The sequence below is a fragment of the Podarcis cretensis genome (assembly GCF_951804945.1).
Source record: "Podarcis cretensis genome assembly, chromosome: 10".
NCBI classification, from domain to species: domain Eukaryota; kingdom Metazoa; phylum Chordata; class Lepidosauria; order Squamata; family Lacertidae; genus Podarcis; species Podarcis cretensis.
The window spans coordinates 46192480-46215380 of record NC_137179.1 but is presented as its reverse complement, the minus strand read 5'-3'; the positions used below and the strand labels follow the sequence as shown (position 1 = coordinate 46215380).

General features: G+C 42.6%; 2 protein-coding genes and 1 long non-coding RNA gene across 10 annotated transcripts in view; 1 reads left to right on the top strand and 2 right to left on the bottom strand.

Annotated features, from left to right (window-relative positions):
• The first annotated feature begins 495 nt into the window (after positions 1–495).
• Positions 496–17757, top strand: MDM2 (MDM2 proto-oncogene). 4 transcript variants are annotated; one of them, XM_079994317.1, is made up of 11 exons: positions 496–520; positions 2650–2740; positions 2976–3050; positions 3376–3509; positions 5809–5858; positions 7033–7100; positions 7217–7277; positions 12152–12312; positions 15029–15178; positions 15914–15991; positions 17139–17757. In XM_079994317.1, exons 2-11 carry the CDS (start codon positions 2672–2674, stop codon positions 17688–17690), a joined length of 1398 nt encoding a protein of 465 aa, XP_079850443.1. In that variant the 5' UTR covers positions 496–520; positions 2650–2671; the 3' UTR covers positions 17691–17757. The 4 variants fall into 4 exon arrangements, with proteins under 4 accessions (XP_079850443.1, XP_079850442.1, XP_079850440.1 ...); XM_079994316.1 differs by lacking the exon at positions 496–520 and adding an exon at positions 1746–2170; XM_079994314.1 differs by lacking the exon at positions 496–520 and adding an exon at positions 1747–2264.
• On the bottom strand, positions 3516–5801 carry LOC307226009. The gene is made up of 3 exons (XR_013843243.1): positions 5336–5801; positions 5142–5278; positions 3516–4764 (listed from the first exon to the last, which is right to left on the bottom strand). It is a non-coding gene; the product is annotated as an uncharacterized lncRNA (long non-coding RNA).
• Positions 17758–19873: 2116 nt separating the features above from the next.
• Positions 19874–22901, bottom strand: part of CPM (carboxypeptidase M) — a 34428-nt gene continuing 31400 nt past the window's right edge. For all 5 annotated transcript variants that reach the window (XM_079994329.1, XM_079994326.1, XM_079994327.1 and 2 more), the window contains exons 8-9: positions 20758–20906; positions 19874–20230 (exon numbers count right to left, since the gene is read on the bottom strand). In XM_079994329.1, coding sequence (XP_079850455.1) covers positions 19991–20230; positions 20758–20906 — 389 coding nt within the window. In that variant the 3' untranslated portion in view covers positions 19874–19990. The remainder of the gene's footprint in view (positions 20231–20757; positions 20907–22901) is intronic.

The following is a 22901-nucleotide window of genomic DNA, read 5'->3' as shown; positions in this document are numbered from 1 at the left end:
ACACTGTCACCATGGTGGTTTTCCACTGGAGATAATGCCAAAATGAGGAGTGTTCATTATGTTACAAGCAACTTTAGTACTTTTAGTGATTGGTGGGTAACTATGCTTAAGTAACTAGCAATTCTCTCTCAATTCACTGACTTTGTTTTCATGTCTTGTTTCCACAAGATGCCAATTTGTTCAGAAAGTTAACTTCCTCATTGACAACATGACTGCTGGGGGTTTTTAAAAAGCAAAAACATCTTAATAATTTCTGAAATGCCGTTTAGCCTGGTGTGTGACTTAGCTGGGACAGCACTTTTTTTTTTTAAAGACCTTGTGACTTCTTTCACAAGCTATAGCCTTCAGCATTCTGTTCGCAGAAGCAATATAATTTGTTGCCCCACCTTCCAACTTCCTCCTTTAAAATCCTATTTCAAAAGTAAGCTAGTTTTTCCAACTTGATAAAATCTCAAGGGCTGCTGGACGAAAGGGCAGAGGTTAGAAGAACACTTGCCCATAATTGAGCCTGGCGCAATGGGTCAGTATGTCGCTGTTAACCAGAAGGTTGGAGGTTCAATCCCACCCAGGGATGGCTGTGGGCAGAATTTCTGCATTGCAGGGGGTTGGACTATATGACCATTGGGATCCATACTCTACAATTCAATGTTTCTATGAATGTTGGCTGATAAGGGCTAATGAGGTGAGTCATGAACAGGTTTTAAATGGAACTAAAAAAGTACAAGTATGGGGTATTATTTCTCGTTCTAATTTTGCATTCCCCCTGTTCTATCTGCCCCATCCCCTTTTTATCCATATAACCTAGTTTCTTTTGGATGTAGTGTTTGCACAGTGTGCATGTCTAACCTGAACCTGCTAAAAGTGTGGTCGTTGTCTTTGGGAATCAACTCTTGCTAACCATTAGCAGATCTTGACTGTTTGGGGCATACTACCCGCTCCTTCTCTCTTTAGCTGATAATAGCACAATTACACTGCAGTCTTCTGCACTGTCTACTCAAAAGCAATTCCCACTGAACGCAGTGGGGCTTACTTAAGGAAACTAGGTGCAGGTTTGCAACCTTAATTAAGCCAACAGGTAGCAACCTACATGATCTCAGGCAAGGGGGATTTTGGAGGGTGTAGACATTTATTAAACAATTCTATACATTGTTCCATAGAGAAATTAAACTTTCCCTTGTTTTTAACAAGGCTAGAGTGAAAGTATCTGGCTTAAATGATGAAGAAAGGTGTGGGGGGGTGGTGGTCCATGCCTCCATTAGAACCAGACAAACAGGTAAGGGGAAGCAGTGTGGATTCCCTGGAGAGCATATGTAGTGTGGTGCTTTGGGCGACATAAGGGCGCACTTACTTTATGTGCATCCTGGGGACATGTGGTGGGACGCAGGGCAGCGCAAAACAAGATGTATAGAAACCAGAAAGGGGGGGGGCATGCAATGGGCATTTTCCTGGTAACAAAAAACAAACGCACATAATCAGCTTGAGGGTTTGAGCGTGTGTGTATATTCCTGTGGCGCATATGCAGCTGCATGTGTCACTTTAATGGTGTGATCTGGGCCAGAGATGAGAATATAGGTCGGAAGAGGAGTCTCACCTGCGTAGCGGGGTCCCAACCGCAGGAATGTTCAGCGTTGTAAAAAACACACATACCCAGGACTTTAAATCTCCACACACACCCCGCCACTACAAGTGAAGAGCACAGCCAATTACTGTCTCTGGTATAAGCGCAGCGTGGGAGTAAGGAGGCCGCCTTGCAGCCGAGGCACCACGTCGCCACCCTCCCATCCCGCGAGGCGCCCCGCTCCTTCCTGGGGTGGCGCCAAGGAGGGACCCGCCTGCCCGCGCGTCGGGACAGGCTCCTTGCAAGACAAGGCCGCGGCGGCATTTCACGAACAATGTATTCGACAGTTCCTTCGGAATAGGCCCTCTTCAACACGCACCCTACCAAGCGGGGGGAAACGGCCCCCGAAGCACTGCAGGAAAGGCCGTGAAGCGCGCCACTGGCGCAAAGAACCGGCTGCCGGGTTGGGCAGGGCCGACGGGGGCGCTCGAGAGACGCCGCCACAAGAAGCCAGTTGCTCGCGCCGCGGCAAAACCCAGGCAGGGCATGGCCGTGTTGTCGGGTCTGAAATGGCGGCCTTCGGCGTGGAATTCGGCCTCCTCGGCTGTTGAGGTAGACGCGTGCCTTGCCCTGCGTGTGGGTGGGTGAAGCGGAGCCTGCCTGGGAGAACTGAGGCGAGGGCCCTTCCTGAGGGGGACCCGTTGAGGTACGGAGAGGGAGGGAAAGGGCAGGGTGTGTGTTTATGTGGGGAGGAGGATCCAATGGCGGCGTCGGGGCTCCCCTCCCGCCTGACTCAGTGTTGGTCTTGCGAGTCATGCTCGGGCATGTCGGGCCGCGGTCAGCCAGGGGAGCGAAGCCCGGACTTGCCCCGGACGAAGTCGTAGTCCGGCCGGTAGGCGACGCTCTTCATACTCGACCCCAGGCGGGGCCTTTCGCTGCGTTTCTTTCGGAAGCGGCGGTCTAACCCGGGTGAGGAGACGGGCGACCGGAGGGCTTTATGCGGCTCCGCTTGTTGGCGGGGACACCTTGGGGGGGACGGACATAAACCCGTAACCGCTGAACCTAACCGAAGTTCCTTCTAATCTTCACAGGGAAACGTGCACTAGGACTAAGATGGCCTCTACTACCGACCAGCCCATCGAGGGCACATCTGGCAGCAGCCAAACGCGTCCGGAGAAGTTGGTCAGTATTCGGGGGGAGCCTTTCCCCAGAGGACTCTAGTGCAAATGTTAGATTTTTAGGTTTGCAGGAAACCTGCTAGGACCACGCAAACCCGTTTCATTTAAAGGATTTGCCTCTTCCTTTGTGGGTTTTTTGTTTCGTTTTGTTATGGTGCTACCGCCTCCCCCCCCCCCAAAAAAAATCTTGAACAGGAACATCACCGTTTAAATCGAGCTGCGTCTTTTTATGTTTCCAGGTTAAACCCAAGCCGTTGCTACTGCAACTTCTGAAGCTTGCTGGTGCAGAAAAGGAGACTTTTACTATGAAGGAGGTAAGTTAGGGTTATTGCAAAGAATATTGTGGTGAAACTTAATATGTAACCTGTAACAATCAATAGAAATTCATATAAAAATGAAACGGCAATTAAACAAAACGGCTTAAAAGCTAAATAGAAGTTTATCGCTGTAGGTTATTCTCAGTTCTGCCTTTTTACCTGCATAACTGAACCTTAGGTTCAAGTTCTTGATTGTGCTACGGCTTGATGAGAAACAATTTTAGTTAAAATGTGTATAGTAATACTCTTGAGCTCAACTAGGAAGTGTGCTAGTTGATCTTGTATTACAGAAAAGTGCATTGTTTTATTTTTGCTCTTACAGGTAATGTTCTATATTGGTCAATATATTATGTCTAAACGTTTGTATGATGAAAAGCAGCAACATATTGTCCACTGTGCAAATGATCTTCTGGGTGATATCTTTGGAGTACAGAGTTTTTCTATAAAAGAATGCAGGTAAAAATATTTTTTACAGCCTGGTATTAAATGCTGAGCACATGTGTTATCTTACTGGCACATTCTTACATGCCAGATATTCAGTTTTCTACCCTCCACCCCAACACACCAAGTGCTCTCCTTAAGCACTATCTATAGCCAAGGTTTGTTCTCTGTTTGGCTTACCATGATGTGTGAACCAGGCCTACATATTGAAGCAGCCCTGTTGTATCTAAGATCTTTTGGAGAGTGCTTATTCCTCCTTTAGATGCTCCTATGAGTTGCCTGGTGACTGGGATGTCCAGTTCTGTGCCTTTATTTCTTAGACCTGAATCCCACTTACTGTGTTGTCCCCATTCAGTAGCATTGATGTAAAGTAAGCAAAGCCTTTATAATCCTTTATTTTTAAAAGGCTCTAGCCTTTAAGGTTCAATCAGTATCAAATGATCCAGGTTTTTACCTCATGTCTTCCAATTTTTTAAAATATTTTGTACACTTTTTGAATGATCGCAACTAAGTTTAAATCTAAAATGTTAATTTTTTATTTCATCCCATGTTTGAGTTATGAGGGTTTTAAATTTCAAAAATTTGACAATTTTGGCCTTGCCACCAGACTACACAAAAACCTTAAAAACTCAGCCCAGAATTGAGATGTTTCAAAACTAAAAATACCAATCTCTTCAGAACTTCATGGGCTTTAACATGATATGTCACATGATGGGCTTATTTTAAATTTTAAAGTTAAGTTACAACATTTAAAAATTTAAAAAGTGATTAAAATTAATATGATTAAAAAGTCCCCAAAAATGTATTGATTAGTTAATATTTCTAAGAGCTACCTGCAAAATTTCATTTTGGGATCTCAATGGGATCACATTAAGAAAGAAATATTTTGTATATGTTTGCCTTATTGAGTTCTATTTAGGATAAATGGGTCTTCTTAGAGTAAAATATAACAGAATAAACAAGACTTCAAACTATAATATCAGTTATTTCAGCCATTCCTTTAGAAAATTATTCGATTAGAAGGTATCTGAAAAGCTAGTCAGGCTTTTCTTTTAAAAATGTGTTTCAAAGCAGAGGGATAGTTTGCTGTTGCATGATAGAAGTAACACTTTTAAATAATTATTGTTAGTACTTCATTTCATTTAAATTTTAGATTTAAACTTATTTTTGATCATTCAACAAGTGTACAACATATTAAGAAAATTGGAAGACATGGGGTAAAAATATTGGGTCACTTGATATAATATGACCCTCTGTATTTTATCAGAGGCTAATATACAAATTTAAGGGACGCAGGTGGCGCTGTGGGTTAAAGCCTCAGCGCCTAGGACTTGCCGATCGAAAGGTCGGCGGTTCGAATCCCTGCGGCGGGGTGCGCTCCTGCTGCTCGGTCCCAGCGCCTGCCAACCTAGCAGTTCGAAAGCACCTCCGGGTGCAAGTAGATAAATAGGGACCGCTTACCAGCGGGAAGGTAAACGGCGTTTCCGTGTGCGGCTCTGGCTCGCCAGAGCAGTGATGTCACGCTGGCCACGTGACCCGGAAGTGTCTCCGGACAGCGCTGGCCCCTGGCTTCTTAAGTGAGATGGGCGCACAACCCCAGAGTCTGTCAAGACTGGCCCGTACGGGCAGGGGTACCTTTACCTTTACCTAATATACAAATTTTGCTCCATAAGACGCACCTGACCGTAAGAGGCATCTAGTTTTTAGAGGAGGAAGGGGGGAAGCCCCATTTTTGGGGTGATCAGCTCACAGTTGTGCAACTTCTTTTGCAAAGGGGAAAAGCCCTGTTTTTTGGGGTATCAGCTCACAGTTGTGCAGCTTCTTTTGCAAAGGGGAAACACCCTGTTTTTTTGAGGATCAGGTGAAAGATGGTGGGCTTACTTTGCAAAGGGGAAAAAAATCCTGTTTTTATGGGGTTCAACTCATAGTTCTGCGGCTTCTTTAGGAAAGGAAAGGGAGCGGTTTCTACAGTTTCCAGACAGATAATCTAATCAGCCAGTCACATGTCGCTGGGGAAACAGCCTCCGTCTGCAGAACATTCAATAATGGATGCCTGGGCAAGGGGGCGGGGCCAGAAAAGGAGCCAGCGATCGACCACACATTCGCTCCATAAGACGCACAGACATTTCCCCTTACTTTTTAGGAGGAAAAAAGTGTGTCTTATGGAGCGAAAAATATGGTAGGTAATTGATAGGGGAAAGATTACATAATTTGAACTGCTATTCGGCATGGGGTGGGTCCAGGGTTTTTTTAACCAAGGTGTCGAAAGCATATAAATATCTAGTTCATAAACTTTAACTTTATTTTTTTTTAGGCAACTTCGTTTGATGATTTCTAAAAACCTGACAGCAGTCAGTCAGCAAGGTAAGCTAGTTTGCTATAATGATGCTTTTCTTTATCCTGGATGAGGGAAGGACGTGATAATTTTAAGTTGTACAGTAAGGTTGATTTGGGTTGGTTTGACATCACCTTGAGGAAGCTAAGCAGGTCAGTTTCTGGATAGTGTCTGGGTTGGTAACTACCCAAGAACTTCATGTATGCTGCCCTGGGTTCCATGATGAAAAACAAATAAATAGTAAATGGGATAATCCATGTATCCTGTGGATTACTGTTTCAGCTGTAACTGAAACTATATGGAAAATAATTGCATACATAAATTCAACAGTGTAAATAGGTTTTGATGGATGTAATAATGGAAAAACAATTGGTATAGTTTTTGTAAAATATGCAGGGATATAAGATATGTAAAATGAACCACAAAGAGGAGAAGAGAAGTCACTGATATCTTTAAGTATGCAAAATGTTTATTTGAAATTGTAAAACAGAAAATGTAATAAAAATCATATTTTAAAAAAAACCAACTAGAACCAACCATCTATAAAAGGAACAGCTGGGAGTTTGTACTGCCCCACCTAAAATGGATTATTTGGATTGGGATACCTATCTGCTGGGCTTTTCCCAAGAATTATAAATAGGAACAGTTAGGACCGTGATGAATAAGTGGCTAGTAAGAAAGCTGACTTACCCATATGTGGATTGAAAATAGAACTAGTATTCCACTTATTAAAATACCACAATTAAGGTCCTGAACAGATCCAAATGTCTGGATGAACCCAGTCTTCCAGAATGCACCTGCTTGCCACCATGCAGTTGTTGTCATTTGTGAATCATACGCACAAATCATACAAAATAGAAGTGTGATTCCCAGTTGTAAACCTTTTCTATCCCCAAATTTCTCAAAATTTGTTCTAGTTGGATTCAGTTTTTAAGTGATGAACATAGAAAAGATCTTGAATTTGAGGATTAATTCATGTAAAGCAATAAATAAGCTTCATTGATTTGTCTTATAGGTTATTACAATTTTTTTGCTGTTCACATGTTTGTGCATTACTCCAATGCATACTTTATTCCTGAATTAGGATTTTGAGCAATTTATATTTATGGAATTGCAGTGTATTAATCCGTTTGTTCTTAAATGTGTATTTGAACCTCCTGCTGTCCCTTTTTGGTGACTTCCAATATGCATTTCTTTTTGAAGGCTCTAGTAATTTTAACACATCTGTGAATCAGTCCAGGTGGCAAGTAGAAAATGGAAATACTATAAAGGTAATTTTAATTACACGTTACATTCTTTATTTCCATACTTTGAAGTGTAACATTTGGAACAGTAAAGATTAGATATCTGAGGGGTTTGTCTTATTTGTTTGCTTTTAATTAAACAGGAATCTGTGCAAGAATCCAGTGAAGCCAGTTCTTCTAGGAGAAGAGCACACAGTGAAACAGGTGAGCACAGCCTTCTGCTTCATCGGTTTAAGTGCTTATAGTAACTCAGGTATCCAAAACTCAAGTCAGTGATAGAACACACAAAGTTAAATGTTTGTGAGAAGAGTGACATTTTGCTGCTTCAGGCTTGAGGGTTGGTTCCCTGGTGTCTTGGTGGAAGCGATTATTTGAAAATCCCAGTAGAGCAACCCTTCGAGCCATGGCCTAAGTTCCACACCTTCTGTTTTGCACATCTCACTCCAATGTGCTGGGTGATAACTTGTCATAGCTTACCATCCTTTATGAGCAGACATATAGCTGCCAACTTATAACTGGATGTCAGTGTGGGCAAAAAACACTCCTGGATTCCTGCTTTTCCCTAGCTTGTGTGGGAACATAATGTGGGCCAAAATGGCGTCTGGCACGTTTCCGCTGCGCGTCACTGGCTGTCCGTGCCGGTCAAAAACTTCTTCCAGCTTTCTTAGCACTCTTAGCAGAGCTCACACAGCAGGGAAAGCTGTTGCTTTGTGTGGGTAATAATTCAAACTGCAAGCAGGCTTTTCTCTTATCTCCAATAGTCTTTAACGAGTAGAATAACAACATAAATCAGCCCGGCGAATTTGCTGCCATCCCTCCGCTTTCACCGTCAAAAGCGAAAGAAGAAGACACACAGAGAAACACTCCCCTATGTGAACATAGCCACGCCTCAGAATGTGAGACGTCACTCAGAACTGTTTAACCCTGTAAGTTCTGATTCTCCTCACACCCCCTCTCGTCTCGCATCCTGAGGGAAACTGAGGACACATCTACAGACCTCTTTGAGTTCAACTCCTTTCCCTTTGCCTCTTGCCCCTTCCTGGCTTCTGTCTCAGGCAACTGTTGAACCTTCTCAAAACTCTCCGGTTCGCACTGTGCGAAACCAACCCACGCGCTGGTGACCTGAAACCTCTCAGATGGTACCCCCTTCGTGGAGCGTGCGGAACGTCTGAGCACTGTCTCAGGTGCTCCCTCTGACCCACTGGGGCCAGCAAGTGTTTCACTGGTACCAGAAGACTCCCCCTCTGACTTACTGCATCTTTGGGCCTTCTGAACTTTGCTAACGGGAGACGAAGGCTCACTCTTGGGCTCTCTTTTAACAACCTGTGGAGATGCCCAATCCTGTTCTTGACCCTGGTCAGCGACCTGGTCCTCATCAACAGGTTCAGCTTCTGCCTCTCCCTCCCCCTCAGAATCAAGCAGACATTCTGAGAGAACGTCAGGATTCGCATGGATCCTTGACCAACCATTCTGCTCACAGAACTCAGCATTTCTGCTAACTAGAATCCTGGACTGATCACCATCTGGATATGCAAACCTCCACCCCTTTGTCCCAGGCTCATACCCACAAAAAATCATTTTCCGGGACCTCGGGTCACCTTTCTTTCGTTGAACCTTTGGCACAAGCACCCACGCTTCACAACCAAACACACGGAAGAAATGCACCTGCGGCTTCTTTCCGTGGAGCAAGAAATACGGGGTGTCACCTACCACTGAATTGTAGGACTTGTTCATCGTGAAATTGGCCGTCTTCACCGCCTCCCCCCAAAAACTCTGAGGCAAACCAGAGTCAAACAGTAAAGCGTCAGCTGCTTCAGTTAGTGCCTTGCTCCTGCGCTCCGCCACACCAATCTCCTGAGTAGAAGTAGCAACCGTCAATCTGTGACGTATTCCCTTCTGGCGGAAGAAACTCTGCAGAGCAGACCCAGTGACCTCTGCGCCTCGGTCACTCTGAAAACTCTGCACCTTGGTGGAAAACTGTAGTTCCACTGCCGCAACCCAGTCTTTGATCAGTTGCGCTGCCTCGCTTTGCTGTTTCAGCGAGAAAACCCACCCGTTCTGGGTAAAATCATCTGTCAGCGTCAGTGCAAATCTGGCCCCGCCCAGACTCTCTGGCATGGGACCCCAAAGGTCTGTGCGCACAAGCTCAAAAGGCTTTGTGGTTACCCTCTCCAATCTGGGATAACTGCACCCTTTTACCTTTGCTCTTCTGCATGCCCTACAATCTAGGAATCTATCACATGCTTTTATCTTGCAACCTACAGTGCAATGGGGCAACTTCTGGATACCTTCCCAACAGCCATGGGACATTCTCCTGAGCCACAAATGAGCACATGAATAATGAGGTGGAACGTTTGCACACTTCGCCTGTGCTTCCTCAGCATCCCCCTCACCCTCCAGAGGTGCCTCCAGAACAAAGAGGTTGTTCTGACATGCAACACTGACCAGTTGCCTCCCACCCCTGGAAATAGAACAGACATTATTTTCAAAGCAAACCTTGTACCCCTCCTGTAAAAGACAAGATACAGATAAAAGACAATGTTTCATTTCAGGCACAACGTAGACCTCCAGCTCCGCCTACAAGAAAGAAACAAACACATTTCCAACAGTAGTTACAAGTCTCTGTGACCCATCAGCAAAAATGACTGTTTTCCCAGTTGAAACAGCCCTGCAGTTCCACATTTCATCACTAGGTGGCGCTGGCATCAGGTGACGACTGGCTCCAGAGTCTATGACCCAACGCAGCACTCTCCCCTCACTGGAGTTGTCCTTTAGCGTTGCCATGGGGGCTAGATAAGAACCATCCTCCACACTTCCTGTGTCACGTACTTCCTGCGCATTCCCATGCTGGCCCGCTCTCCTGGACTGGCTGCCATGGAAACCTGGCTGACTGCCATGGGAAGCGACCTTGGAGACATCCTGCTCAGCCTCTCTGGCTCTCCGCGGACAGGATCGACGCAAATGGTAAACAGACTTGCAGATAAAGCAGTGACGAGTGGAAAAAAACTGAACTGGGCCTCCAGCTGGCCTGGCCCCCCTTCTGCAACCGGATGGGCTCTCTGTGCCAGCTCTGCCCCCTCTGAAACGGCGTTCCTCCTCGTCACACACAATGGAAAACTTTACAAACTTGCTTTTGGTCTTCTCTGCCCCCCCCCCCGACTTTGTCTGCAGCTCTCCTTGAGGCTGTGACTTCAGGGACATGACCAACAGACCCCTCTGGGCTCCCGGCTTTCTCCCGGCCCTGGTCTCTTGCTGAGCTTTGACACAGACTCCTCAGCACCTCCCAGGCAGCCTGAGCCGACACAACGCCCTCCAAGTGGGGCAACAGCGAAGCGTCCACGCTTGCTTTCAACATGCAGAACTCCCTTTGCATTCTCTGCTTGCTATCCTCCAGCAAAGCAGCCTCAAAGCCTGCTGCGTCATTCCCAGCAGCAAGTGGTGTGGGGGGTGCCGGCTCCTTCTGGGCTATACTCCAGAGCCCTGTGGCCAAAAACCACCCCCTCACTCTTCTAACCCAGATATCCCAGGACTGGGTTGTGAGCTTTTCAAACGGGACATCATATGACTCCTGGTCGTCTGCCATCTTCTCCCCCGGGGCTCAGCGTACTCACGTAACAGCAGCTCCTCCGGGCCCTGGTTCACCAGATCAGATCCTCCCCAGCGAGCTCCTCTGCCTCAAACGTTAGGCACAGCTCCAACTGGCTCCAGCTCAGCTCAGCTGGCTTCCCCCACACGCAGGCACAACTTGGCAACAGCTTCCAAAGCTTTGCTGACCTCCCATAACCTGTGGGCCAAAATGGCGTCCGGCACGTTTCCGCTGCGCGTCACTGGCTGTCCATGCCGGTCAAAAACTTCTTCCAGCTTTCTTAGCACTCTTAGCAGAGCTCACACAGCGGGGAAAGCTGATGCTTTGTGTGGGTAATAATTCAAACTGCAAGCAGGCTTTTCTCTTATCTCCAATAGTCTTTAATGAGTAGAATAACAACATAAATCAGCCCGGCGAATTTGCTGCCATCCCTCCGCTTTCACCGTCAAAAGCGAAAGAAGAAGACACACAGAGAAACACTCCCCTATGTGAATATAGCCACGCCTCAGAATGTGAGACGTCACTCAGAACTGTTTAACCCTGTAAGTTCTGATTCTCCTCACACATAATCCTTATTTCAGCTAAGTTTATCACCCAAGAAACTTGTGAAAACTGAAATCTTCTTGCCCACAAGTGCTTCTGATGTTAGCTGTTTGTTTTTGAGTTGCTTGTCAGTTTTCTTCAGCCTTTTGAAATTGTTACTTTAATATTCATAACAGTGCTTGCGTACATTATAGTTATTTGCATTTGCCATAATAGCATTGTAGAGGAAGTGATTATTTGCATTTCCCAAATGGGACCTGAGACTGAGAAAGTTATTTAAAGCAAGTGTGCTGTACTGAGACTATGGACCTCACTCAGAGATTTACATATTATCTCTTCTAACACCTGAAATGTACGATTTCCTATGCATCTTTACAGCTGCAGTCCTATATTCACTGACCTGGGTGTAAGCACCATTGAATTAAATGATTTCTGAGTAGATATGTATCTGATTGTGCTGTATAATTGCTGTGCTTGTTACATTGGAATGCCTGTGGTTTCTGTGCAAGCTTCTAACACTATACAGTAAATGTGATGAAAATTATATTACTGCAGTGAGAAGTCTTAGGGGCATCAGTACTTTTGGATGCTTTGGAATAACGTGGCAGAAAGGAGAGAGAGGGGTGAGAGAGACTGCACCAAGAAGTCCCATACCAAAATCAGGAACTGCAAAATTTGTAGAAGTACAGTGGAACCTCAGGTTAAGAACTTAATTCGTTTTGAAGGTCCATTCTTAACATGAAACTGTTCTTAACATGAGGTACCACTTTAGCTAATGGGGCCTCCCACTGCTGCCGCACTGCTGCTGCACAATTTCTGTTCTCATCGTGAAGCAAAGTTCTTAACCCGAGGTACTATTTCTGGGTTAGTGGAGTCTGTAACCTGAAGTGTATGTAACCTGAGGTACCACTGTATTTGCTAAGAGGTTGGGTTTTTTTTAATCCTGCAGAAGAAAGTCCTTTAGAAGATAAGAATGATGAAAGACTGAAACGGCATAGATCAGACAGCATTTCCCTTACATTTGATGAAAGTCTTTCATGGTGTGTAGTAAGCGGTTTACCTTGTGATCTTAGCAACATCAGCAGTTCCACAGGCTCTTCATCAAGTCCGGTAAGTAGTAATGGACTTTCATGAGGAAACTATTTTCTTTAAGTCTCTCCCGTTTTTTTTAGGTTCTCATTGTGTCTTAAAATTGTATCACCAGATGAAATAGAGGACAGTGCTCCTGCACTTTTCATAGTTGTGTGGAAGAGTGAAATTCAGAAGTTATAGCTTGTCATGCAAATTACCTGCTGAAATTGCCTGTTCTGCACAGCTGTTAAACAAGCTGGAACCCTGCCCTCTTTTTCACCTGCCCTTCCAGTGTACTGTAGAATTGTCCCCATGTATACAGAATGTAGTATGCCAGAGAGAAGTTCTCTAGGCTACCCTTCTCTGCAATTTGCTATTCTTCCCCCCCCCCCAAGAAAAAAAGCAAAATAAAATAAAATACAGGAAGCATTCAGTCATCTCATGTATTCAGAAACAGTAAGGTCCATTAATGGGTTTTTTATGTGCTAAGCTGTCTAGAATACTTGAACAACTACTGTAAACTATTTGCACCCACGCCCAATATGTTTTGGTCATAGCCTGAATCTTTTCCATTTGGTAATGGTTATGACTATTTTCAATGATGAAACCAAATTCTGCTGAACAGAAATAACAGCATCAGAAAAGAGAGAGTTTCTCTGAATTGCTGACTATTAAAGTTTGAACTTTTCCCATATGGATGACCTTCTTCCAATTATGTAGCGAAATTAGTGTTTGAATACTTAGGTGGGAGCTGTTAAAACAGAATGAGCTCTAAGTGACATTTTAGGATGACATGTGTTTCACCACTACTATTGTTACTGCTAAGTGTTTTCAGAAATGTATAGTACCCTAGTCAAAGCAAATATAAGGATCTAACTTGAAAGCTTAAAATCACTTCGTACCTGCCTGGGTGAATTGAGACACATAACTCATAATGTCCCACTGTGTCAGCCTGTTCATGTAAACCACTGTTCCAGTTTCATCTCTTCAGTGCAGTGGCCCATACCCCTGCTTGCTCTCTCTCTCTCTCAAACCTCATTGATAATGTTTTTTTCTGGAGATTGTCATTGCAGCAAAACATTTAACGTGGTGGTACATATTTTTGGTTATCAGAATCTGTTCATATTTGGACAGCTACTAATATGCAGTGATATGTATCCCATCATAGGAAAAGCTTACCATGCTCCCAAAGGGAGGATTGTTACCAGAAAAATGCCCATTGCATATCCCCCTTTTCCCCTCTCTATTCATCGCTGTGTGCCCTGCCACGTCTCCAGGGTGCACATGAAATAAGTATATCCTTACGTCGACTCAAAGTACCACCCTACACATGCCCTCACCTTTCTTCAACATTTAAGCCAGATACTTTCACTCTAGCCTGCTTAAACCAGGAAAACCTGAATTTCTATATAGAAACTAGGTATAAGATCACTTGTAAATGTATTATTCTTGAGCCTATAGTGTGTGTGTGTATGTTATATTGCATTGTGAGAATCTTTGGGTCTTCCATAATCCCCGAAGCCTAGGGTCATGTTGGCAGGATGCCCATCAGGGAAGCTCACAGAATCTGCAACGTGTTAGTCACCCTAGAACAGGGGTCGGCAACCCGCAGCTCCGGAGCCGCATGTGGCTCTTTTACACCTTTGCCGCGGCTCCGGGGCGGATACTAGTGAGGGGAGGAAGCGCATTGTGCGCCCCGACACTCCCCACTGTGGCGGGCGCTGTACTGGCTGTGACGTCGCATGGGGGCGGTGCGTGCGTTAGTCACGCACCGTTCCGACGTCACCTTCCCGCCCGCCCGCTACATTGTAAGGGGCATGTACGCTGGTCACTGCATTGAAAGGGGGCATGTACTCTGGTCACTGTTTTGAAGGGGAGTGAAGAACACACACACAAAAAAGGTAACTTGTTAATTTAACGTTTATATCTATGAGGAGGAGTAATTCTGAGGGGTCAAATAAAGAAATAATAAAAAAGTGACAAAAAAGTTATTTTTATAATGACGAGTTTTGCGGCTCCCAGTTTTTCTTTCTTCGGAAACAGGTCTAAGTGGCTCTTTTTGTCTTAAAGGTTGTAGACCCCTCCCCTAGAAGGTTGCCCTATTTGCTCAGGTACTCTACATAAAATCAATCTCCGGATCCTGTCGGATCCTCTTACCATGTTGACGACCCCAAGCTCTATTTTCAGTGTCAATACTTTGTGTAAACTCTGTCTGGAACTTCGTGAAACATGCTGATCTTCAGGCATTTGACACCCCGGTCTACCTGACTCCACCTAGTATGTGATGTAACCATGACACTTATCCCAGGTGACCCTGACACTTGCAGAAGGGAGTCCTCCTGCATGCCAAAAATGCAAACCTTTAAAAAGATGGGTTTTTCCTTGTTCTGGGTCCTTCACCTCCTGACTAGGGGTGGGGGACGGGAAGAGAAAGACTGTTGCAACAGATAATAAAAGATCAGCTTTGCTTTCACTAGAATTCTGCCTCAGCTCATTCATCTCCGACTGGTAACAAACTAGTCAGGTTGGAAAATAAAAACAAGTTACACAGAATTTTGCTGCAATTGATTAGTCTCCCCATACTGACACAGGTTTATTTTTGTTTCTTCAAGCAGCTCTTCCCTTATTTCCATGATTATTTCAACAATGTATTTTACAGAAATAGGTGGCTATCTATGGAATTCAAAGCCATTAATTTCATTACTGTTAGTTCTAGTTACAAACTTGACTAAAAGGACATTATTACCTCTTCCAGGATCATGACAGCTTAAGTGAAACAGCGGACTGGCTGGATGAGGATTCTGTTTCAGATCAGTTCAGTGTTGAGTTTGAGGTTGAATCTATCTGTTCAGAAAACTACAGTATCAATGAAGAAGAATCTGAGCTTACAGAAGACGATGATGAGGTAGGAGATTTAAAGTTAATTGGAATGGTAGTGAAGAAAATCTATGAACACTTGACTCAGACTGGCAACCACTCGCATCTTAGACCAAAGCCTTTCCAATGACATCCATTTAACTGGAATTGAATCAAAATATGTGCTCTGTCTGCCACTGTCCTGTGGACCTTCTCCAAATATGCTTTATGGGTTTTCTTGTAAGCCCCCCCCCCCAAACTGTTATAGTTCCTAAAAGTTTCTGGGAAGCACAAATAGTTATCTGAAAATAGTTAAAAAAAGAAGATGATTATAGAGACTGACTTGAAGTCTTTGTTAAGCTTTCTGACAATTTTTCATACTATCCTCTTCTTTCCCCTCTGCAGTTTTTACAGTTACTTGTTTTTGCAAAAAAAAAAAAAAAGTTGCATAATTTCTCAACAGGGTAAATTATGTTGTCCTGTTGATATAGTATTGTCTGGCAGATTGTCTGGCAGTTGTCCTTTTGATATAGTATTGTCTGGCGGATTCCATTTAACACAACCTTCAAGTATGATTGGAATCAAATGAGTACAGTCCCAATACATATTGAAGCCATTCATGAGTCAATTGATTTTAATGGTAGAGAGGACCACAGTGATCTTTTGCAGTGTTGGAACCAGTTGCATCATACTGCAGTAATGTTTACACCAGTACAATTTGTCTCTGGAGTTCTGACGCCTTGCATATTTGTGTAATTGGAATCTAAACATTTTCTTCTATCAGATGTATGAGGTAACTATATATCAGACTGAAGACAGTGATGTGGATTCATTTGATGATGATCCTGAAATTTCACCAGGTGTAAGTAACGTCTTCATTTAGAGTAAATTGCAGCTTTTTAAATTAGATGTTTTTGTAGAGCAACGTTCCCCAACTTGGCGCCCTCTGAATGTTTGACTACAATTCCAATTAGCCATAGACCGCATGACCACGCTGGCTGAGGCTGATAGGAGTTGTGCATTCCAGATGTTTTGGACTGCAAGGTTGGGAAAGGTTGCTTTAGTGGGTAGGCTATGCTGGAAAATGGGTATGTCCAAAGCAAATAACCGTAAAATAACAGATCAAAAGCAGCTAACATTAGGAATACTGGGTGTGTTGGACAGTAGGAATAGACTGTTGATCTCTTATAATTTATGGGTGTCATACCAATGAGATAGGTCAGATTTGACCAGGCAATGCACAAGAGCCAACTAGTCATGCAACTTTTCCCCAGTAGATGCCAGCTAGACAAAGGGTTTTATGCAATGTACTACAGTCAAACCACTGTTGTTGAATGTAATCTGTTCCAGAAGCCCGTTTGACTTCCAAAATGTTCAACAACCAAGGCGCGGCTTCCGATTGGTTGCAGGAGCTTCCTGCTCTCAAGCGAAAGCCGCATTGGACGTTTGGCTTCCAAAAAACATTTGAAAACCGGAGCATTTACTTCCATTTTTTTGGCATTCAGGAGCTGAGATTTGACTGTAGCACTAAGTTGCTTGGCAGTACAGTATAGCACTTGTGAAATGGTTTGCACCAATGGAACATTGTTGCACAAAACTATAAGCAAGTTGCTGGTAACTTTGTTGCACATCTTGCAAAACAATTTTCTGCTAGTGCAACTGTTCCTCTGTTGAGCAACATAAATTGATAGGCCTGCTAGCCCACAGTCTGCACAATTAATATTTATATGATGCTGAAGGCTAGTGGGATTGCAGCCCATGCTTCCTATCTTGAGCATCCTTCCTCCTCCCCTTGTGGGTATAGTAATGTCTGCATATGATATCCGGTATTCGTAATACTTGAAATAGAGCCGCTAAAATCAGTGGACCTAAGCCCACTGATTTCAGTATGTCTTAATCTGGTGATATCACCAATGTTTTTTGACTGTGCAGAGGAGAAAAATAGTTGATCTTTTTTTTTTTATTTTAGTAAATGGTAGCTTAACTGTTTCATGTCTAATTGACTACAGGATTATTGGAAGTGCTCCAAGTGCAATAAAATGAACCCGCCTCTTCCACGCCATTGCCCAAAATGCTGGGCTCTTCAGGAAGACTGGCTTCCTGAGAAGAAGACGGAAAAGTCTGTAGAGGGCAAAATTGAAGATGACACACCACTGGATCCCGAGGAGGGCTTTGATGTTCCTGACTGTAAGAAAGGGAAAACACCTGAAGATGAAGCAGAGGACGACTCAGAACAGAGCTCTGACTCTCAGAAAAGTGAGGACTATTCTCAGCCATCTACATCTAGCAGTATGCTTTGTGGAAGCCAAGAAGATTATAAAGAACCTGAGAAGGAAGAGGCTGAAGTCAAAGAAGAAAGCACTGATTTAGTTTTACCCCTTTCTGGTGTGGAGCCCTGTGTCATATGCCAAACTCGGCCCAAAAATGGTTGCATAGTTCATGGAAGGACGGGACACCTCCTGTCATGTTTCACATGTGCAAAAAAGCTAAAGAAGCGGAACAAGCCTTGTTTGGTCTGCAGGCAGCCAATTGAGATGATCCTGCTAACTTATTTTTGCTAACTGAGATACAAGCAGAATTGCTTCAAGAAACCCTACAGCCCTAAAATAAAAGTTTGTACAAAAAATATTGAAAGTTTACAAAAGTTTTTATACCTTCTTCACAGGATTTTCCTACAAGAGACAACATTGTGCTGAAACTGATGGGATTAATTGTAATGTTCACAACCTCCTTTTTAGCCCCAGTAGCAAACAGTTAGCCCAAGCAAAGTGATGTATGGAAGCATGGCAACAAATGGAACGGATTTAGTGTTTGTGGTGAGATCTTTTTAGTCTTACTCTTCCAGTCCAAATCTTCTGTGTCTAAAAATTGCATTCTTTATTCAGAAAAGAGATTGAAATTACAGCATTTTTTAAAAAGTGTACTAGTTTCCATTGTTTTCAACCATGCTTGAAGACTAGGTACATCTTGCATTTACAGAAAAGTGATTTTAGTCAAAAGGCTGTAGGGCAAACTCTGTGCAGAGAGACTGATAATCTTAACTCTGGTTAAGGGATCAGAAGCAAGCTGTGGTATTGTGGGTATTTCTTTCACCTCTCTGGAATCCATTGCACTGTAACTGGTTATTAGCAGAAACAATATTTTTGTCCCTCAAGCATGGTTTGAATCCAAGGTAGATGGAAGCCTGGTTAGCCTCCCTTTTTTAAATAAATATTTTACTTAAGTTTTCAAGAATACAAATTAACCTAGTTTCATTCCCCCTTTTATTTGCTTTATCTTCTTCATACGTGCTACAGCCCACAGTTTTTGCCTCCATTTGTGTATTTGAAGACTCTGCAGTCATTTGCAGTTTTGGGTGGCAGGTTGTGCCAGTGCAGCTTTGTTAGTGTTAATGTCAGTGTTCGCACATACGTGGTTCAGGCAGGAGGAATAAATTTGCTCTGGGGCTAGTAGAGAGCAACATTTTAAATGAAGAGCTAACAGATCTCCAGCACTAAATCTCCAGTTACCCTTTCTGGAAGCCTACACGCTTTTACCAGGCCTGCAACAAAGACCATTAGGAAGTGTTAACGGGGGAAATCAGTATTCCCTGGATGATGGAAAATAATAGCTAGTCTGCAAAATCCAGTGAAGTGTGTTTAAAGGGGTTATTTGAATCATAGCCCCATATCTGCATTTCTCTGGTAAAGGTTTAAAAGTCTGTTAAACTGAAATTAAATTTTGTTTTCATCCTCAAATGATTTTTAAATGTATATCCTTAGTCTCGTTGGCAAGAGACTTAACATTCCATTTTTGCCATTGTAATGGGTTTAGTTCATTTGATCAAAACGTAAAATATTGAAATTCAGTGCAATAAATGTACAAAATTTGAATTTAACAAATCCCCAGTTTTCAGTAAATCTCACTGGTTTGCTTTCTCTAACTGACTTGTTACCTTCTGTATTTAAATCATGTGATCAAAACATTTTGTATTTTATGTTAAGGACGTGAGTGCTGGATCACACCAAAGGTCCCATCTGGTAAGCATTTTGTTCCCATGGCGGCCAAACAGGACTTGAGCATAGCAGATTGCTTATTTTGGTTCCTTATTTTTATGCACTGTGTCCTCTTGTATAGGGGCAGGAACGGGTCATGATCTCTCCCAACCACCTGTTTCTGTATCATCAGGAGGGCATCCAAAACACTATTACAAAGGTTTTGCACATGAGATTTCTCCAACTTTGGCTACCATAACAATGGCACTGAATACCAGTATTGTATCTTTTTAGTAAATCACTGAAAATTGATACCCTGTTCATACCTGAGTACTGGCTTGAGCTGAAGGAAGTTGACACCTGGAGGGGCCACTGGTACCCCCTATGCTGCTTTAGTAACGGCAGAATAAACGTGCATGGAAGTTTGTTGTAATTATAACCAAACACAGAGTCCACCCAGCTGTACTCAGAAGTTAGTCTTGTAGTGTCCAGTAGGGCCCCTCCCCCTTGTGTTTAGGATTACAACCTCATGGTACTAATTTGGTATCCTCATTAGGATCCTCATCATGCATTTTTATGAGGTGCTAATTGGAAAAAGAAGGTAGCTTAGTCCTCTGGTAGAATCAAACATTGAAACAAGTGGTTCATAAATGTCTTAATAAAAAATTAGCATAATTGCTGGATAGTGAATTGTAATAATCGAATTCCGTTGCATATTTTTGTGCAAGCACAAAGCACATTTAGTTGTTCTCTCTTTAAGAAACGTATACTTTATGTAATTCAGTACTTTATTACATTACACTGAAATAACCCATTTTTGATTGTCAAGGGAAGATTGTCCAGTCCATTTGAATGAATATATATATATATATATGCACATAAAAGTTTCATCTCAACACTGCATAAAAGATATTAACTAAAACCAAGGAGGTAATAGCAGGCTTCAGTGTGGCAGATTGGTTTTTATCATAATCTGAAGAATAAAGGGGGTCTGTGGGGCATGAAGCAGGCTCGGGTCTGGTCTGTAAATGGGGGACAACAAAGTCATACGTGAGGGCACTGAACTGTGCTCTGCCGTCTGGTATATGCAGTTCCTGTAGCAATGAGCTAGAGCCAGGTGCTGTTGCCTAAAGACCAATAAAGACAGGAAAAAATGTTTGCAGTTTGTCAATATGTAGACCATTTTAATTACACAGTGGAATCTGAATATATATAAATTTCTTCCCTCCTAATATAAGTGTGGAAAGGACCTCAGTGTAAGCGAGTCACTCCTTTAAACACTAGGGTAAGCTTTTGGAAAGATGGGATTATCTTTTTAATTCATAAATTGACCTTTAAACGTGTTGCTGAATCCGTCATGGAGCCTAGAATTCCATGGCCACATTGCAGAGAAGTATGTGATGCCATATCAGCACAGCAGTCCTACTCTATCTTAAATTGCACATTCTGGGGATCTAAAATGCTGCATAGGAGTTTTCAGTTCCCTTTCTCTCCTAAGGCCCTGGTCCTCATATGAGGTGTAAGGGGACTAGCACCAGAAGGAAAAACTAGCCCACCCTCCACAAGAGCACAGAACCTGCATGCATAAATGTCTAGGGATTTTGGCCATGTTTACCAGAACAGCAGCTTGCAGGTCTAAGACAAGATGACTTACATTAAGTGTGTAGGTGCCAGGCAGGAGGAGAAGATAATATTCTCCATTTTTGTTGGTTCTGTAAGGACATATGTGTCTCCTTCCGACAGGTTCCACTATCACACCTGGAACAGGTTCGTCATTCTCATCCAAAACACGACCTTTTACACCTATGGCAAGAAGTCAAAAGAGGAAGAAGCCATTTCTTTTCGATCTTGGCACGTAACTAGAAAAGTTTTCTGCCAAGGAAGTACAGCAACAGGAGCAAATGGCACAGCCACTCGCAATCTAGTAACAGCCCTTTGTCACCAAATGCATTCTATAGTAACGTGTTTAAACACTTGCTAAAGTATTGTATGCACATTCTCCAAAAGAAGAAATGTTTGGCTGATGTTTTGATTTTTATTGGGAAAGGAAATTTACCTTTAGCTACTTTAAGGATAATAATGGATATAGTGAATTTGTGTAGATGAACAGGGGGGAAACTTGCCTCTCCTCAACATATTCACACAAGAACTAAAACACTTCTCTTGAGTGGAGGCAAAATCACTGTTCTTCCTTAGAAGTCTAGAACAAGACTAGCACATGCCTCTACAATTCCAATGAAGTTCTGGACAAAAGCCATGGCAATGCATGTATGGAGCACTGAAGTGGAAGAACTATCTATTGCTTGTACTGGTTAGGATATTTTTTGTTGTTTATTAGGAAAAAAGCTTGACTATCCAATTTATTAAATTTGTAAATTCAAAGTATGGGGGAAATGTACAGACTCAAAACACAGTAATATAAGGGCAATTAACCTTTTATGGGCCAAGGGCTGTGTTGATCCACAATCCCCTGCAGAGAGCATATCAATGTAGATATGGTCTCTTTTTTAATGTACAAATGGGAGGGGTACGAAAAAACTTTGCATCAAAGTAGGGAACACAGGAACCGTAAAAAAAAATGTTATGTAATAACAAAACAAAAAACTTCTTGAAGTAGGATTGGCTTGGCAACAGTATTATCAATTGAAGGAAATCTTCAAATCAGACAAGAAAATGGATTTGAGAAACATCAAAATTGGAGAAAGAAGTATTAATAAACAATAGGAAAATATCAAACAAATTATTAGGTTGGCAACTTAAAGATGAAGAAGTGTAGGAGGTTATGGTGAAATGGGCACAAGGCTTTGGCTATCCAATATTAATGGAAAATTGGGAAAGACTATGGAAAACAGACTTAAATTTCATGGTCTGTTATTTAATAAAAGAAAATTTTATGAAGATGATATACCGGTGGTACATAACCCCATGCGAATTGGCTAAAATATATAAAAACAACAGGGACACATGTTGGAGATGTAAACAAAAAGAAGGAACCTTATTCCACATGTGGTGGACCTGTCCCCAAATTTAAAAAAATTGGAACATAGTCTATAAAGAGGTAAATTAAATGCTCAAACATTTATTAAAAAGCCAGAGGCCTTGTTACTGGGCATCAGGACCATAAATATCTTTTAAAAAACTCCAAAAGAGTGTTTCTGGACGCAACCACAGCGGCTAGAGTTCTAGTTGCCAAATACTGGAAAGGAGAACGGGTGCCAATGAAGGAAGAGTGGGAAATGAAATTATATTAATATGTGGAGCTGGCCAAATTGATAGCGGTAGTAAGAAACCACTCGAATACAAAAATCAAAAAAGAATGGGATTGTTTTAAAAATTATCTGTGTAAATATTGTTCTCAAAGCAATATTTGGATGTGTATAGATTTGTTTTTACAAAATGGAATTAGAAAAAAATAAAAGGAATATAATTTATAAGGAAAAGGATGAAAGCATGTTAGAATGCAATACAAAGATAAGGAAATAAAAAGAAATGAAGAAGCTGTAATAGGGGTAGGAGGAAGTCGAGTATTAGTGAAATGAGATTAGATAGATGAATGAACAGAATTTGTGTATGTTTTGTACGTTAAAGAAGAAAATACGGTGATCTGTATCTTTTTAAATTGCAATAATACTAATAAACTTCCTTAAGTTAGCCGCCACTGCCAGAAGAGAAAACCTAGTTTTAAATTAAGGGAACTTGAAGAAACTTGTTTTTGTAGGAGGGGAGAACCTTATTCTGAATATTAGGATTAGCAGAATTAAGCTGATTCCAGACTGTTGCTCTTTTGTGGGTGGGATT